Source organism: Condylura cristata, unplaced genomic scaffold (assembly GCF_000260355.1).
Source record: "Condylura cristata isolate star-nosed mole 26May11 unplaced genomic scaffold, ConCri1.0 scaffold00040, whole genome shotgun sequence".
NCBI classification, from domain to species: domain Eukaryota; kingdom Metazoa; phylum Chordata; class Mammalia; order Eulipotyphla; family Talpidae; genus Condylura; species Condylura cristata.
In genome coordinates, this window is record NW_004567141.1 from 7,422,124 (window position 1) to 7,440,266 (window position 18,143).

The 18,143-nt window shown below is 38.8% G+C and overlaps 1 protein-coding gene across 1 annotated transcript; it reads left to right on the plus strand.

Annotated features, from left to right (window-relative positions):
• Positions 1–620: 620 nt before the first annotated feature.
• On the plus strand, positions 621–13,321 carry ZFP62 (ZFP62 zinc finger protein). Its single transcript, XM_004693669.2, has 2 exons — positions 621–662; positions 9,527–13,321. Coding segments are annotated over exons 1-2 (2,706 nt in total). The 5' UTR covers positions 621–661; the 3' UTR covers positions 12,232–13,321.
• Positions 13,322–18,143: the final 4,822 nt, after the last annotated feature.

Genomic DNA, 18,143 nt, shown 5'->3' on the forward strand with positions numbered 1-18,143 from the left:
TTGTTTACACTTAATCTGTCAGATATTTTGATGCCACTGCTAAATAAAGACAAAGTCACTTCGGGTCGGAGGTCACTGCCCCCCCAACGCCCGCGCAGACAGTCGGGTGTGGGTCGGGAGCTGGCGGCAAGGGCGCTCCGTACCCAGCCGCAGCCACCGGGGCTGCCCACGCGGTTCCGCGCGACCCCGCGTTCCCGGAGCAGGCGGACCCAGCCAGTGCCCGGCTCCCCTCCGCGCCCCGCCGACTATCTGCGCGCCCTCCAGCCTCACGTTCTAGTAAGTACTGTTCTCAAATACACGGGAGGTCAGGAGTTTACTTTACCGAGTCACTTATTTGCTTTACATTTCACACCCTGCTGTCACTCTTCGCCACCCCATCTAAAGTCCAGAAAACCGGACGTTTAGCCAGTATCAGAAGCTCCACAACGCCAAAGCCAGCTCCACACGGCTGGCGTCACGACCGTGACAGAACGTTCCCTCCGCGCCGACATCCTCGCGGCTCCCGCAAGTCACGTGCCCGTACGAGGGCGAATCATCGAGTTAGTCCTCCAGCCTCCCAGAGAGGACTCGGAACTGCCCCGAGCCGGAGCGGGTCCTTCCGGCCGGGACGTCTGCGCTTTTGTCCCGCCGGCGGCCCGGCTCCCGTGGCGCCGCCACAGCCAGTACGTGAGTCAGTGGCCGCCCGCGCGCCCGCCCCCCGCCTTCGCCTGCCACGCCCTCCCCTTTTTGACCCGGTCCCGGCTGCCCCTAGGGTCGCGGGGGGAATTTGGGAGGAAGCTTCGCTCATTCCCCCATACACATCTCGGAAGGCGCGTTCCTGGGAAGGGGAGGGAAGACCACACGCTGGTGGAGGGATGCAGGGAGCGCCCCTAGAACACCCTGGGCCCGAGTTGCGGCGGTCCAAACTGGGGTCGGTGGTTGCCAGGGATCCAGAGGTTCTGGGGCCTTTCTCTAGTGTTTCCCAAATACTCGCTGCTGTCTCGGGTGGACGAGAAACCCCGAAAATTAGCGCTTTAAAATAACGTTCCTATCATGCACACATTGCCGTTAAACTTGGCCCTGAAGTTGAGCGTGAATGCGAACGTTAAAGGAACTCCTAGGGAGGATCAGATTCGACCACCTCTTCCCAGTTTGCGTTTTCCTTTGATGGGGAGGAATGCTGAGATTCCTGCCCTGGGAGGTGCTTCCTGGCCTTGCCCTGGGGAAGATCACCTGTCTGCGGTCGGGTCGGCGCGCTGGCCCCAAAATGCTAGTTTGAAATTGACCAGGGAGAAGATTCTGGAGCCTTCCAGCCTGCGGGAACCCAGGAGTGGGATGTGAAAGATGAATAGGGGGTCGCGAGGTTGGGCTTGCTTCTCTAAGAGGTTTGGACTAGGGGGCAACTGGGGTATTCGCTTTTTTGAAAGCAGAGTTGTGTGTGTATATATGTGTGTTTTTAATAAGGTTTTAAATAAGTAATATATTCAGGTATTTAAAATATAAAATTATCTGTAAAAAATAGTTTGCTCCCACCTTGCCAGCTGTTTTCCTAGTTCAACCCCCTTACAGAACCACTTTTGTTATTTTGAATGTGTCCTTCCAGAGTTTGTTTATGCAAATACTGGCAAGTATGAATGTTATTTCTGCCCCCCACCTTTTTTTTTTTTAACGCAGTAACTAAATGTCCTGCCCCTTCTTTCCACTTTATCCTAGAAATCATCAGAAAACAAAGGTAATTTCGACAGTATTGTATACTTTGGATGTTTCGTAACTTTTTTTACATATATCTAGGGAATTTGAATTGGACCCAGTTTTTTCTTACTTAAGTGATGCAGTCGACCTTAAACTCGGATATATCTGATATATATTTTTTGAGATGTGATTAAATAAAAATAATTTTTGATTTATATTAATTCAGTTATTGATAGATTGCTAAATATTTTCCAAGTCATTATATTAACTGGTAGAGTTTTTGATGATCAAATAAAACTGTTCTCTCAGAGCCAAGATTTGTTTTTGTGATATTAATCCTTTACTGGCTTAGTAAACTAATTTTTTAGTGATTTTTCAAGCCAAAATCTCTCAGCCACCCTTTCAGACTCTCCTTTGCCTAGTTTATTCCCCAGGATGACTAGAAATCACTACCAGGTATGAAAAAAACTTTTCTTTTTTTACTTTAAGGAATAATCACCTTTAATCTTTATTTCTGCCTTTAAGCAATAGAACCAGCTCATATTTCTCATTTACAATTCTCGGTCATAAATTTAAAAATATTTTTAAGCACAAACCATATGTTCTCCCCATCTGCTTATCATTTCCCTCATTTTTTCCTTATTTCATCTTTCAACATTCTCTCACTTCCTAGATTCTTTTTCTTCTGAGTGGGTGAGCATTTTGGGCTCACATTCCTTCTTGTTTTGTTCTCTCTGTTTATTTCCAAGTCTAATATATCCAGTAACCTAAGGTACAGATTCAAATATGACATGCAATAATAAATTGACTTGGGGAATAGGGTTGATAACTCTGGAACACCAGAGTTAACAGCTAATGAGCAAAAATTTTTACCCAAAGTGAGCAATAATTACTCAAGATTGTGAGTTGTCAAGATTCATTGAAAAATGACTCCGGACTCTCTGGGCAGGGAAAACAAAATTAAGGCCAGCTTCTTGCTATTTGCATTATTTTTCCTAAGCATTGGTAGAACAAACACAGAAGTGCACAGAGGTTTTGGGTCAAAACCTTTCAGACCCTCTTGTACAGGTATTGTGTTTTTGGAGTTAACTGTTTTCTGTGGAATGTGGGACACATATCTACTACCGCAGTCTTCCTGATTAGATTCATAATAACTTTTCCCATGCTCCGGGACTTAATTCTCAACTCAGTCCATTGAGCCTCTGCATTTAGTATAAGTGATCTTTTTTCTTTTAGTTTTTTATTATGAAAATATAAACATAAGAAATTAGAATGACTCAGGAATGAGAGATACTGGAATACATCTTACTTGTTTATTAGGTTAGTTTGACACTTTGTTATGTTTTCTTCATTGCTTTATATTTTAACTGCTGTCTTGGTTGCCTACCTTCAGGCCTACTATGCTTACCAACATATCCCCTCTTTCTGATTCAACATTTCATGCAGCCAGTCAGATTCAACAAGATTCTGCTATAGCTATATTACTTTTCCACCTTTGATTTTGTGATTGGAGTATTTTAAAGGAAATTCCAGACATCATGCCATTTAATTCTAGCATTTGCCATGCTACCAAAAAATAAAGGACATTTAGAACCACAGTGCCATTATTTCACCATCCCAAGTTAACTCTGATTCTTTGGTATTATCCAACAGGTTGGCAAACTACTGAGCCTATGATCTGCAACCTATGAATGTTTTTGTTTTGTTGTTGTTTTATTTTATTTTAAAGGAATATATATATATATATATATATTCCTAAAATATTTTAGGACTTGCGTGCTACATACCACTATGTCATTTATTTTTCATTCTTTCTTTATAGAAATAACATGGTGATGTGTAGCACGCAAGTCCTAAAATATTTTTTCTCTGGCCCATTGTAGAAAAATTGAGTAACTCCTGGTGTTATAGAATAAATGATATTCCAGAATTCTTATCTGAGTTTGCTACTCCTCTTTCTAAAATTCCTGAGCATCAGGTTTGTGCTGTAGTCTGAGGGACAAACTCTTGTGTAGCCTTTATTTTTCCCACCTGTCCTATGGTACCTGATGTCCTCTGTTCTAGATGTGTATGACATAGTAAACATAACACCAGCTCTTCCTGAAGCTCTCCCTGGCACTTCAAATCAGAGTGAATCCCTTCCCCGTTCTCACTCATATGCCTTTGGCACACCTCTGCAATTTTTTGGCATATTAGTTATTTTCCTGCCACACTTTCCTGCTAGTCTGTACTATATTTGATCACAGGGCTTTGTTTTATCCTTCTTTGTTCCTCAGGGCCAGACCAGTGCCTTAGCAGGATATGAACTATAAGTTCCTGAGGTAGAACACAGCCTCAGGAATCACACACACTGGATCTTCACTTTTATTTATAAGGATACCTTAATATTTTGTTGCATTTTCTTTATTTACATTTTAGCAGCTGTCTTAGTCTGTTCAGTCTGTTATTGCAAAATGCCATGGACTGGGTGACTTGTAAATAACAAAAATTAATAAAAATAAAAGTAAACTAATCCTATTTATGAAGCATCCATGACCTGCGCACCTCCCATGGGGCTCACTTCTAACAGCTATGTCTTTGGGGGTTAGAGTTTCTACATGAAATTTGGGGTAGGGAAATATAACAGCTGTAGTTTCCATAATTCTAGTTTTATATATCTCTGCTTTTCTGTAAATAAGCAAGATGGTAAAAGCAGTGCATGGAGGGAAAGGTGTCTCTGTGGGAACTTTAATTTTTTTAACATATTCAAAACTTTATTGAGAAATTTCAAATATACAGAAAAATTTCAGGAATAAGAATAGTAAAAATATCTTTTAGGCCCTCCCTGGTGGCGCAGTGGGTTAAAGCACAGCACTGAGAAGCTAAAGCCACTTCCCCATGAGTTCGATTCCCGCCTGCCCTGGAGGTGACCACATGGCGTGGCAGACTTCTCCTGACCCACCTGCTGCTCCCCTCAGCAGTGTACTTCGTTGATCTGCCTGTTCTGCTCCCCACTCTGTCTCTAGTGAAGTCTCTCACCGCCCCTGAGCCTCTGGCCTATACCCCAGCTCTGTATGCACAAATAAATAAATCTTTAAAAAAAAAATCTTTTAGTCATAAGCTCTTACACTTAATAATATATTTCATTTTATCTTCTCCCTCTTGCTTTTTCAAACATAATATTTTTTTTCTAAACTTTTTGAGGGTGATTTATTTGGATCATAGCTCTTTACCATTAAATACTTAAGTATATGTTTACTAAGGATAAGACTATTTTCTTACATAACTACAGTACAGTACAGTACAGTACAGTGTCAATGAATTCATTGGCACTAATTTTATCTAATTTACCATCCTTATTCCAATTTTGTCAATTGATAAAATTATTTTTGTAGCAGTTTTTCCATCCAGTACAGACCCATTCTAGATCAAGTATTATTTAGTGCCCAAGTCTGTAACTTTCCTGTGGAACATTCCTCTAATATGAGAGAGAGAGACTTTTGAAAATGATACCTATACCTTTTAGTAGAAATTTCTTCATTTTGGGTTTACCTAGTAATTCAGTTCAGGTAATACTTTCTTGTAAATGAGGCGTCCGCATGCTGTCACTTCTGAAAGCACATGTCCATCTCCCCCTTGGTGGTGATAATTGAGATTACCTGGCCAAGGCATTGTGTAATTTTCCCACTGTGTAATTACTATTTTATACCTTGCCATCTGTGAGGGGATATTTTAAGACCATGTAGATACTCTTCTTTTGTCAAAATTTCCCCCTAGACTCAGATAATTCTGATAGCTGTAGAATACGCTCCTCCCAGCCTCCCCCCCAGCCCTCCTGCTCTCACCACATTTTCCAACTGGCATTCTGTTACAAGCAAGAGGCTGCCCCTTCTCGCATGTTTGTATCTGAATGAACTCATGAAGTCCTATTTTGAGAGATTCATAATTCACTGTTACTTTTATTAGGGTGCCTACAAGTGGTGATCAACCTGGCTCTTGTGGCCTTATGACATGCCCACATGTGTCTTTGAGTATCTCCTTAGCCTGCTATCTCCTTAGCCTGCACAGCATGTGCTACCCCTGGTCTCCTTAATAGGTCATGGTAGAGATTGGGGACAGGGGGGTTGCTATTTGTGCTTCTTGACTCTGTAGAGAAAATTAGGGAATACATGTGCATCTATGTACATATGCATGTGAATATGCATACATGTAAATATATGTAATCTGTATTATATGCATAATAGAAATCATGAGTTTACAACAGTAGCTCTAGTTCATCTGCACAAGATTCTTGCTGTTCCTTGTCTCTTCTTAGCTGTCCTCTAGGAGAGCTCTTGTTGGCAACTCAATCCACACATTTACTGAGTCCCATGGCATTTGTAAAATTGCCTTAGAGGTGTTTCACCCACCCCACTGCAGCTGGTCTCCAATGCCTCCCCCTCCCCCACTAGCCTTTCCAAGACAGTGTGTTTATATATAGTCACATGAATTAAGTAGGTTAATTATTTGTTTCTTGATTCCCTTCCAGTGGTTACTATATTCATGTCAACACAAATGAATTCATTTGTTACTGTTTGCTTCTGTTTTAGCTGCTCCATACCTCTCCTCCATTCTTATTGATTTAATTTTATTCTTTGAATCTCCAGAATATTATCATGCTTCTATAAGTAAAAATATACCAAAAGCTCAGAGTGTTTCTCTCCCCTGTTCTTTCTTCTCTAATTCCTCACCCTTTTTAAATAGTAGACTTCATTCATTTCTGACTCTTGTCATTATTATAAAAAGAAGCAAATATATTTTGTTATTGTTGTTGTTTTCCTTCTTTCATATTCCCTTTTTTTTCACATTACAGTACAGCCTGGAAATGATGTCCTATCAATTTACAGAGATAGTCCTTGTTCTTTTTAAATATTTCATTGTGTCTAGCCACTCACATATGCTTGGATCTTTTAGGCAGTTTTCCAGAGTTTGTAGTTACAGATACGTTATAGGGCTAAGTTTGTGCATATGTCCTTTTATATTGTATCTTAGGTGTCCATACTAGAAGTGGAATTTCTGGTTTGGAAGTATAAATTCATTCATAAATAGTTGTATTAGATACTAACAAACTCCCCCTTCACAGCATTTATGCAGGGTTGGAGAGTAACATGTTTCCCTGTGACCTCACCAGCACAGTATATTGCCAACATGAGAGATGGTATCTTATTTGCATTTCTTTTGTGAGTGGAATTGAAAACATGTAAGGGCCCCATTTAATATTTCGTTTTGCAGATTGTACATGTCCTTTGCCCATTGGCTCTTCAACTGTTAAAAATTCTTTATCTGTTAGGGAAAATAATCCTTATATACTGTGTTTTACAAATATTTTCTGCAACATTTATTTACCACTTTTATTTATGGTATTTTGCCATGCAGTTTTATTTTTATGTAGTGAAATTTATCAGTCTTTTTTTTTTTTTTGCATATGGGTAACCCAAGTTATCAAGGCACTCTTATTCTAGTATTTCTTTAGTGTTTTTTTTATGTATAGAGCTCAACTCCATTTGGTTTATTCCTGTGTGTAATGCAAAAAGTGGTTCTAATTTTATCTTTATTTCAAATGACTTTCTAGTTCCAATTAAGTACAAAAATCCAACAGTTCAATATACTATCTTATCATGTACTTAATTTCTATGCGTAATTAGGACTATTTCTGAACCTTCTATTTTATTACATTTAATCTGCCTATACCACATCATACTATTGTTATAGAGACTTTCTATTAACTTTGTTTTTAATATTAGTATGGTAGTCTGCCCTCATTGCTTCCCTTTTTTCACTAGCAATTATTTGTGTGTGTTCCTTATAAGGGATTTCATCAGTTAAAAAAATATTTTATTTACTTATGCATAAAGAACTGGGGTGTAGGCTAGAGGTACAGGGGGTAAGAGGGCTCACCAGAAACAGAGTGGGGAGCAAAACAGGCAGAGCTACTGAAATACACTGCTAAGGAGAGTAGTGGGTAAATCAGGAAAGTCTGATACACCGTGAGGGTCAGCTCCCTGGAATCAAACTGAGGCCATAGCAGTGGTAACATGATAGTGCTGAGACTTAATCCCTATTCCACCAAGTAATGCCCTGGGATTTCATTTTTTTTTTTTGACTGTAGGAACTCAAACATTTTTCTTACCTGAGGCCTAAGAGTAAGTCAGGGTGTAAAGGGCAAGACTAAAGGGAATGGATGGAGCAGAGCCCCTGATAATGTGTTGAAGCAGAATTCATAGCACAAATAAAAGTTGTGTAGCTGTTGGTAGTTGTAGCATTCCACTGCCCATCCAATTGCGCTCATATTCAAATGATGTGGACTACAATGCCTAAAATATTAAATGAAGTTGTGCTGCTATTTTCAGTGACCTCTGATGATTTCTTACCTAATATCACTTAATAATCATTTTGTAATGCTTGCTCAGCTAAACCACTTTTAGTCTAATGTCTCCTGAATGGTATTTTATTTTATTTCCATGGTGATATTCTGAGTTCATAGCTTTAATTGTCATTACTAACTATTTTAATTTGGAACCATCATTCCAATTCCACAAGCAAAAATTGAATTGTGAGTGGTCCCTTACCCATATCTACTCCAAAGTGTGTATCTTACTTTTCTGTAAGTAAGCCAGTGCCCTAGCTTCCTCATCTCATGTTCACATATGGAATTTCTAAGTAGTATTAAAGGATTTGCAGAGTACTTGCCCAACAGAATCTGATACTCAGGAAAAAGGGGGAGATCCACATTTAAACTAAGTCTAATTACAAAAATCAAATTGTCTACATTAGATGATAAGCAGCTTTAGAACTATTTCTATTTCTGACTAGGAGTCAGTCTGATAGTCTGCCAGCTATGTAAAGTACCTTCAGGGGAACAAAGAGTTCCTGCCTGGACCCTAAAGTCTGCTTTGGGGAGGAGTTTCCCTTTTCTGAGTCCTCTGCTTTATTTCAGTTTCCAACTCTGATCCAATAATCTGACTTTACAGAAATAATAAGTAATATGGCAAATAGTATCATTGTCCTCAACTTTATAGCTGTTATTTAATATCCACAAAAACTCTGAACCCTCCTTTTACAAAGGTTGAATAACTCTTGAGTTCATACAACTTGGTTCCCAGGTATTACTTCCTTTGCTCAATGGTTTGTAATTGAGTTTCTAATCTTTGATATGCTCTAACTGAAGCTATCTTGCTCATAAAATAGATGTGAAAGCCTGTTTTATGGCAGGCCTGTGTTCCTTCACATAGTGTTTTCTCCCTGAATACTCAATTTCCAGAGTCAATGTTTTCTTTGAGGTTAAGATCAAGAGACCAAACCAGCAACAGGCAGCTACAACTTGTTTACCACCTCATCTCTGAAATGAATGTTCTTATGACTCTGTAAACATCTCCCCAGTACCCCCTCTCTTCTTTAGCTTTTTCTACCCTCTCTTGATTATATTAACTTTTATCTTACTAAATGTGTCTTTTCTTTCCCAGGGATTTCTTTTATCCTCTGTTTTTCCAGAGGCTTGTTGACATTTAAAAAAAAAAAAAAACAAAACTAATTGATATTGACCTTAGTTCTGCATGTCATTTCAACTGATTTCAGTTTGCTCCCATGCTAAGCTGTTATGCAGTAATAGAAAAGTTGTTTATTCCATTGAAAATCCTAGATGCTAGCATTTTAACATTATTTCCATGGGGTAGAAATTTTGACATATCCAACATTGATACCCAACAATTAAAGTGTTTCCTGTTACACAGCATGTAGTCAATAAGCATCTATCAAGTGAATGAGTGAATTTGGATGTAATTCTTCCAGTTTCTTCTACACAAAGTGAACTGGTATCATTTTCATTTTTTCGGTTTAGTGTCACATTTGAAGACAAGGGGCACTGAAGATGAGGAGTCAACTGAAAAGTATAAACATGTTGGAAATGCAGAATTTGTGTGGCCGAAAGTGGAAGGTCATCACAAAGATTACATGCAGGATTCTAATGTTGATGAATCTTATGATTGGAATAAGATAGAAAATCAGTTGGAAAAATCTGAGGGAAAAAGAATGAAGGAAGACAAAAGTGGCATCAAGGCAAAAATTAGCAAAATCAAAAACACAGCAAATATAAAGACAGAACAGGAAGATGAGACATCTGAGAAAAGTTTATGTTTGAGCTTAAAACATGTTACACAACAGACTGTCCCCATAGAACAGAAAAGCAGTGAACAGGGCAAATGTGGGGAGAGCATTAATGGAAACTCTCACCTGCAGCAGAAAACCAGTGCTGATAAATCACATAAATGTGATGAGTGTGGAAAATCCTTCAAATATAATTCCCGCCTTGTCCAACATCAAATCATGCATACTGGAGAGAAACGCTATGAGTGTGATGACTGTGGAGGAACTTTCCGGAGCAGTTCAAGCCTTCGAGTCCACAAGCGAATCCATACTGGGGAGAAACCGTATAAATGTGAGGAATGTGGGAAAGCCTACATGTCTTACTCAAGCCTTATAAACCACAAAAGCACCCATTCTGGAGAAAAGAACTGTAAGTGTGATGAGTGTGGAAAATCCTTCAACTATAGCTCTGTTTTGGATCAGCATAAAAGGATCCACACTGGAGAAAAGCCCTATGAGTGTGGTGAGTGTGGGAAGGCCTTCAGGAACAGTTCTGGCCTTAGAGTCCACAGAAGGATCCACACAGGAGAGAAGCCCTATGAATGTGACATCTGTGGGAAAACCTTCAGTAACAGCTCTGGCCTCAGGGTCCACAAAAGGATCCACACAGGTGAGAAGCCCTATGAATGTGATGAGTGTGGGAAGGCCTTCATTACTTGCAGAACACTTCTAAATCATAAAAGCATTCACTTTGGAGATAAACCTTACAAATGTGATGAGTGTGAGAAATCATTTAATTATAGCTCTCTGCTCATTCAGCATAAAGTCATCCACACTGGTGAGAAACCTTATGAATGTGATGAATGTGGGAAGGCCTTCAGGAATAGCTCTGGCCTTATAGTACATAAAAGGATTCACACAGGCGAGAAACCTTACAAGTGTGATGTCTGTGGCAAAGCATTCAGCTATAGCTCAGGCCTGGCTGTCCATAAAAGTATTCACCCTGGGAAGAAAGCTCATGAATGTAAGGATTGTGGAAAATCCTTCAGCTATAACTCTCTTCTTCTTCAACATAAAACCATTCACACTGGAGAGAGACCTTATGTATGTGATGTATGTGGGAAAACTTTCAGAAACAATTCAGGCCTCAAAGTCCACAGGCGGCTCCATACTGGGGAAAAACCATATAAGTGTGATGTGTGTGGGAAAGCCTATATTTCACGCTCTAGCCTTAAAAACCATAAAGGAATCCATCTTGGGGAGAAGCCCTATAAATGCAGCTATTGTGAAAAGTCCTTCAATTACAGCTCTGCCCTTGAACAACATAAAAGGATCCATACAAGGGAGAAACCCTTTGGGTGTGATGAGTGTGGGAAAGCCTTCAGAAATAATTCAGGCCTTAAAGTACATAAACGGATCCACACTGGGGAGAGACCATATAAATGTGAAGAATGTGGGAAAGCCTACATTTCACTCTCAAGCCTTATAAACCATAAAAGTGTACACCCTGGGGAAAAGCCCTATAAGTGTGATGAGTGTGAAAAAGCCTTCATCACATACCGAACTCTTATCAACCACAAAAAAATTCACCTTGGGGAGAAGCCCTACAAATGTGATGTGTGTGAAAAATCTTTTAACTACTCTTCACTCCTTTCTCAGCACAAAAGAGTCCACACCAGAGAGAAACCCTATGAATGTGACAGGTGTGAGAAGGTCTTCAGAAACAACTCCAGCCTTAAAGTGCATAAAAGAATCCACACAGGCGAGAAGCCCTATGAATGTGATGTGTGTGGGAAAGCCTACATCTCACACTCAAGCCTTATTAACCATAAAAGTACCCACCCTGGCAAGACACCCTACACATGTAATGAATGTGGTAAAGCTTTTTTCTCAAGCAGAACTCTAATGAGCCATAAAAGAGTCCATCTTGGAGAAAAACCCTTCAAATGTGTTGAGTGTGGAAAATCTTTCAGTTACAGCTCACTCCTTTCTCAACACAAGCGGATCCACACAGGGGAGAAACCTTATGTGTGTGATAGGTGTGGAAAGGCATTCCGGAACAGCTCAGGCCTCACCGTGCATAAAAGGATCCATACGGGTGAGAAACCTTATGAGTGTGATGAGTGTGGAAAAGCTTACATTTCACACTCGAGTTTGATCAACCATAAAAGTGTCCACCGTGGACAGCAGCCCTATAATTGTGAGTGTGGAAAAGCCTTCAATTATAGATCAGTCCTTGATCAACACAAAAGAATTCACAGTGGAAAGAAGCCGTATCGGTGTAATGAGTGTGGGAAGGCTTTCAATATTAGATCAAATCTCAATAAGCATAAAAGAACCCATACTGGAGAGGAATCTTTACATGTGATAGATGTGGAGAGCTACAGTGGCCCCTCACAGAAGAGGATTCATGAGCGAGGGAGTGCTGTAGCTGGGACCAGGATGAACATGTCATTGTAGGAGACAGGGTGTACTCAGTGGCATGGAACTCAGATGAGAGAAGACCCTTATGAATGTAAGAGTATGTGAGCTCCTTATTCATGGCTTATAATGTATTTAGTATAATTGAGACCGTGAATAACCTTTTCTATGTGATTGTTCAATAGCAGCCTTTAAGAAAGGCTTCACTGTCCAGTCCTTATGGCATATAAAATAGTTCATTCATACTGGGGTAAAAACTTAAAGGATTGAGTAAGAAAAAAATCTTCAAGATAAGCAGACATTTCTGGACATACACAGATGAGGAAAAGACTTCAATTGGACATAGAGTCCATCAGAAAGTTTATTATTTCGTTAAATCTTGTGTATAAAAATGTAGGTGATTTGGATAGGGAATTTAATTCCACTCTTAACATTGGTTGGTGGATAAGATCCAAAAAGGGCATCCTACAGGCAAATCCAGGGAGAGGCAGGCTTCAGGGAATACAACTTTATTTAATAGAGTGATCATAAAATATAAATTTGGTATAATTGAATGATTTGAGGTAATGGTAACAAATTCTGAAACAAATTTCAATTTTGTAGAAAGTATAGATGTATAAATCTAACAGGAGATGGAAAGAGTCACTCAGATGCAAGCTAATCAGACTGTAATGTGATATACTGGTTGAAGGGGTGAAACTGTTAAAATTTTTAAAATCCCACAATGGTGAGTATATGATGAGTGAATACCTTACACATTATATGCAAATAAAAGATTCTATCGTAGAAATTCAGCATATTCAATTAAGTATTTTTCAATATGAATTTGCAACTTCCTCACACAGAAAAAAACAAAAACCTGATTAATGCTGAGAAAGGGCATTTTATTGCAGGAACTAAAAAGCTAGGTAACTACCAGTAATTGAAGGAAGGACAGGAGGAAACTCATGCTTCTTAACTATGTTTAATGTTTGATTGTTCTGAAATGTGCTCTTGTTAAGATTTCACATATTGTCTGTTATAAAATGTTATGAATACTTTGTTCAGGGCGCACTCTCTTGGCTGTGAAGAGCCAGATAGTAGTGGAGAGTTAAGGTGGAACACCAATAAAGACATTCCTCAAAAGCAAACAGGCTGTAACATCTTTAGATGCAGCAGCATGCAGTGAAAACCATTCATGTGTTACATCTCTGTAGAGTAAGTTATACCAGACCAAAACAAGGAAGGACAGCAGGGGACTCTTGCCACGGAGTCTCTCTGATTTCATGAGAAATTTGATAGTATCTCCACCAGCAGTGATGCAGAACGAATTAACCCTCATATTGGAGCTGGATCATAATCCCTTGGAGTGGATGAGCTGTATGAGTGATTTGTCACCACATTAAAAACAGTTGTGTTGGGAAGATAGAAGTTAACAAAATACTGTTCACTATGTTGGGTAATTCAAAGAGAGGTTTCTGATAATTAAGTAACCTATCCAAGAATGCTCTGGGTGGGGCCTAACAGGCTGAATTGTAAATCTGATTCCTCTGGCTTTCTATTCTTTGACCAGTTTCCAGACCTCTCATTAGGAGCTTAATTCTTTCACTTTGTGTCCAAACCCCACCCAATAATTTTTGTAAGTGATGCAAGGTGAGGGGGTTGGTTTGAAGAAAGAGGGAATGAACTTATCCCTCACTTTGGAATATCCCAACCACACTTGTTCTTTGACCTCTGCATGTAATACTGGCAGTCCTGGCTCTGTCTACAGACTTGGATTAATTTATTTAGCAAATTCTTGGGGACCTGCCAGCCACATCCATTTTTCTAGGCACTAGGCATTAGAAAGAGATAAAGGACAGATAAGAGAGAAAGTTTAAGTAAAGCTACTGAACTGGGCTTTCAGAAGAAGGTGACCACCCACTGGGAAGAGTAAGACAGTGGTGACATTTGGGCAGTATATTGAATTGGGTGTATTAAGAGAGGACTGGGGTATAGTATCAAAGGCATCATGGGGAATACTCATGCACCCTCCAGAATGTCCAGTCCCTGGCAGGACTTATCCTGTGGGTAGAAAGGAGAGAAACTATGGAGTGTTGATTTCTAGTAGTTACCAAGCATTGATGGGCCCTTAATTCGCTGAAGACAAGACCATCTCTGTTTTAGACAATTAAGTTAATCTCAAGTTGGTGTGGCTGTGACTCAAGGTTCCCCATATACATATACCTACTTGAGTTCTACTTGTACTTACTGCATTTCCCACTTACAGGAGAGACAAATTAAATAACAAAGTGAACAACTACTGTATGAATGGGACTTCTAAGTGCCCTTGATCTCAATACTAGGACACGCTCCTTAGCAGGCCCCAAATGACTCAGTTGCACAGATAATAAGTCATAGGGCCTCTCATCTACGTAGAGCCAGATCTATGCCCCTCAGACAAGTTCTAGACAAGGAGGACATTTGGGATTTCCAGCCATTCCAGGGTAACTTCCAGAGCAAATACAGTGAGCTGGTGTGGCTGTGCTTGTTCAGGACCATCTCCGTATGTGAGCTGGTTTCTGGATTTCTACCTTGAACCACGTCTAGAGAATGACAGTTGCAGCATGCAGTAAATAAAAATAACTTAAAAAAGAGCAGTGACTGTTTTTGTTATACAAGTCTCAATATAAAAGTTAGCTAATAGTAAGTTCAAAGCTGCAAGACCTATATGAAAGAACCTAAAGTGCTTATATTTTTTTAAAGATGTATTTATACATACAGGGGTATAGGTTTGGAGTCCAGAGGGGTGAGAGGATTCATCAAAGACAGCGGGGAACAGAACAGGTAGAATGTCTGAGATACACTGCTGAGGGGAAGAGCCTGCAAGACAGCAACGTGCTTTGCCATGTGGTTCAGCTCCCTGGCTGGGGATCGAAATGCTATAGTAGCTGGGGATAGTTTCATAGTGCTGAGACTTAACCACTTGCACCACCAGGGAGGCCTCTAAAGTGCTTATATTTTTTTAATGAGGCTTAAGATGTTATTTAGTTCCAGATTTTATTATTAAATATATGTGGTAAATTGTTGCAAGCAAGCACTAGCATATAAAGCTAAAATTCTGAACTGCAAAATCTCAAAAGTCTAGGAAAGAAAAAAAATCACTTAAAAATGACATAATTTGTCTATGGTAAAAGTAGGCTGTTTGGGTCCATTTTCCACCAATAAAATGAGAAATACTGTATGTTTATATAGATAGTATCTCTTCCCTTTAAGAAAGCATTTAAAGTAAAAAGAGCAGTTTAAATATGCCATTTTGTCATCAGAGACATGAACAACAAGTGCCCAAGACTGCTGATGCTGCACTTCTCCAGCCACAGAGAAGGAGAGAAACAGGTCAGGGCCAGGCCCACCCAACATGTATTGAATCTTAGAGGAGACTTTTCCAAAGCTCAGCTGTGGTCCAAAAGTAGTACATCCTCAAGATAAACTAAGCCAGATCAAAACCCATTTCCTTCCCTGAACCCCTAATAGGCAACTAGAGGAGCAGCTTTGTCACTAATAGCAGTAGACGAAAAACCAGGAAAAGGAGACATTCATGGCATGGTGGCCACTGACCAGCCCTTGCAACACAGGCTAAAGCAACACAAGGTCTGGCAGAAGCAAACAAAACTTCCTTGGAAAAAGACTTCAATCTAAACCTCAGGTAATCCTTGTGCCCAATGTTAAGGACAGAAATCAGCAAGCAGAGAGATAATCAGAAAGAAAAAAGGCAACATGATGGAAACTAGCAGTAGAGGCTACATATACATCACATACTGAATTGTGTTGAAGTATTGCAGAAGCAGCTGCCCTTAAGATATTTAAAGAATGTGATACAGGAGAAAAAGATTTTATGAATTGAAAGATAATGGTTGAACTTATTCATAATGGTCCTAGAGATAGAAAATTATGAGAAAACACAGAGGGGAAGATTGCATTTAAAGGTTTAAATGATTTAGCATGATTTCAGAGGATGAGGAGAGAAGAAAAGGGGCAAGGAAATAGGACTCAATTTTTTAGAACTGATGAAAAGTACAGTTTTGAAAACAAAAAAATTTAGGATAAATTTATAAAATCACACACTGTAGAAAATGGAAAAAAATTTAAGGCAAAAAAAAAAAATACCTTCAAATGAGCAATAACTAGGCTACTCAAAAATGGAAGAAAAAAAAAATCCAACAAAACTGAAGCCAAAGAAGCGTAATGAATATGTCGGTATAAATGTAGAAAATAACTGTGGAACTAGAATTTTGCACCCATTAAAGTATCTTTCAAAAATGAGGACAAAATAAACACATGACAAAAAATTACTTCATTTATTTCCTATTGATCTTCACTATAGGGAATGTGAAGGAATGCATTTGAATAGAGAAAGTGGTACCAAGTGGGGTTATGAACTGCAAAAAGAAATGAAGAGCAGTGAAAGATATTTGTGGGTAAATGTACCTATATATTTTATACCACACAATAAAAATCTGGAGTTGGTACATTTAAAATACCAGACAACAGTAATATATATCAAGAAAAAATAAAAATGATTAATATATGAGATAAAGTTTTCATCTAGTGAATATATAGTTGAACTTTGAACCACAGATTTGAACTGCCTGGGTTCCCTTGTATGCAGATTTTCTTGTACACAAATGAGGTAAATTTATGGTGTCCATAAATACAGTACAGTACTGTACATATTTATGATTTCTTAATTTTTTTTCATGCAATAAAAAGCTTAAAATTGACCTACATACTATTAAATATCAATTATATCTCAATAAAACTGGGGTGAGGAAACACTGGACCATAAAACAAAACAAATGTTATAAACAATTGAAATCACAAAGAATAATTTTTTATTCAATTAAATAATAAATTTTAGAAAAGATATCTAGGATATTCCCATTGTATGCAGAAATTTACAACTATAATTCTTAACTATGGCTTAAAAAATAGCTTGAACTGAGTGGTATTGAGAATATATCAAGACCAGTGGAGGTATTGTTCAAGCCATGTGAGAAATTTGCATCCTAAAAAGATAATTTAAAAAAATAAAAAACATTATAATGCTCTAAGCACCATCTCAAAGATTTAGAACAATCAAAATAAATCTCAAAAACAGGATGAAATAAAGAAATAATAAAAGGCAGAAATATATGAAACAGAAACCTACACTATAGACAATCAACAAAGCCTAAGTAGTATTTGTGTGTGTGAAAGACTGATAAAGAAGACAAACCTCTGAGAAAAAAAAATACTGTAACCAGTCAGGAATAAAAGGAGGCATATAGAACACATAAAATTTTCTTACTTGAACATACATGACTTCATTGCTCCTGATACTGAGAATAACACACTCTGAATTCCCTGAGTCAACAGCTCTGAGGACAAGACAAAGATAAGTCAAATCACAAGCGTTTCTGAGGTCTGCAGTAGCTTCTTCAGGCCAAAGCCCACCATCTGTACAGAGAGAACTGTAGCTTTTGTTTCCTCAATAAATCCTCTAACCCCTCACCCTCTGGAAAACAGATCTGCTCTTATAACAGTGTGAATAAAACACTCATTCCCTTATAGTTGAATCTCAATAGACTCTAAAGTCTGATGCTATTAATGCTATTAAACTTACTAAAAACAAGATATATCACAATTTTGGAGTAGTTAATTAGAAATTTTAAGTGAAATGAGAACATTCCTAGAAAAATAAAGCTTACCAACTACTAAAGGACTCACAGTTTATGGATCTGTGGAGTATAGGACTGGGCTAAGTTCAGTACCTTGGGGAGGGAGGAGGGAGGGAGGTGGGAAGGGTGGGAAGAAGGGATTGCCAGAAAGGGAAAACCTTAACAGTGGATTTAGAAAAGCATTCCATGGGGAGTACATGTTTCTATTAGCAAATGTGTCTGGAAATGAAAGGCCGAAAAAATAGTATCTTGTAACCAGAGACTCTAGAAGTAAAA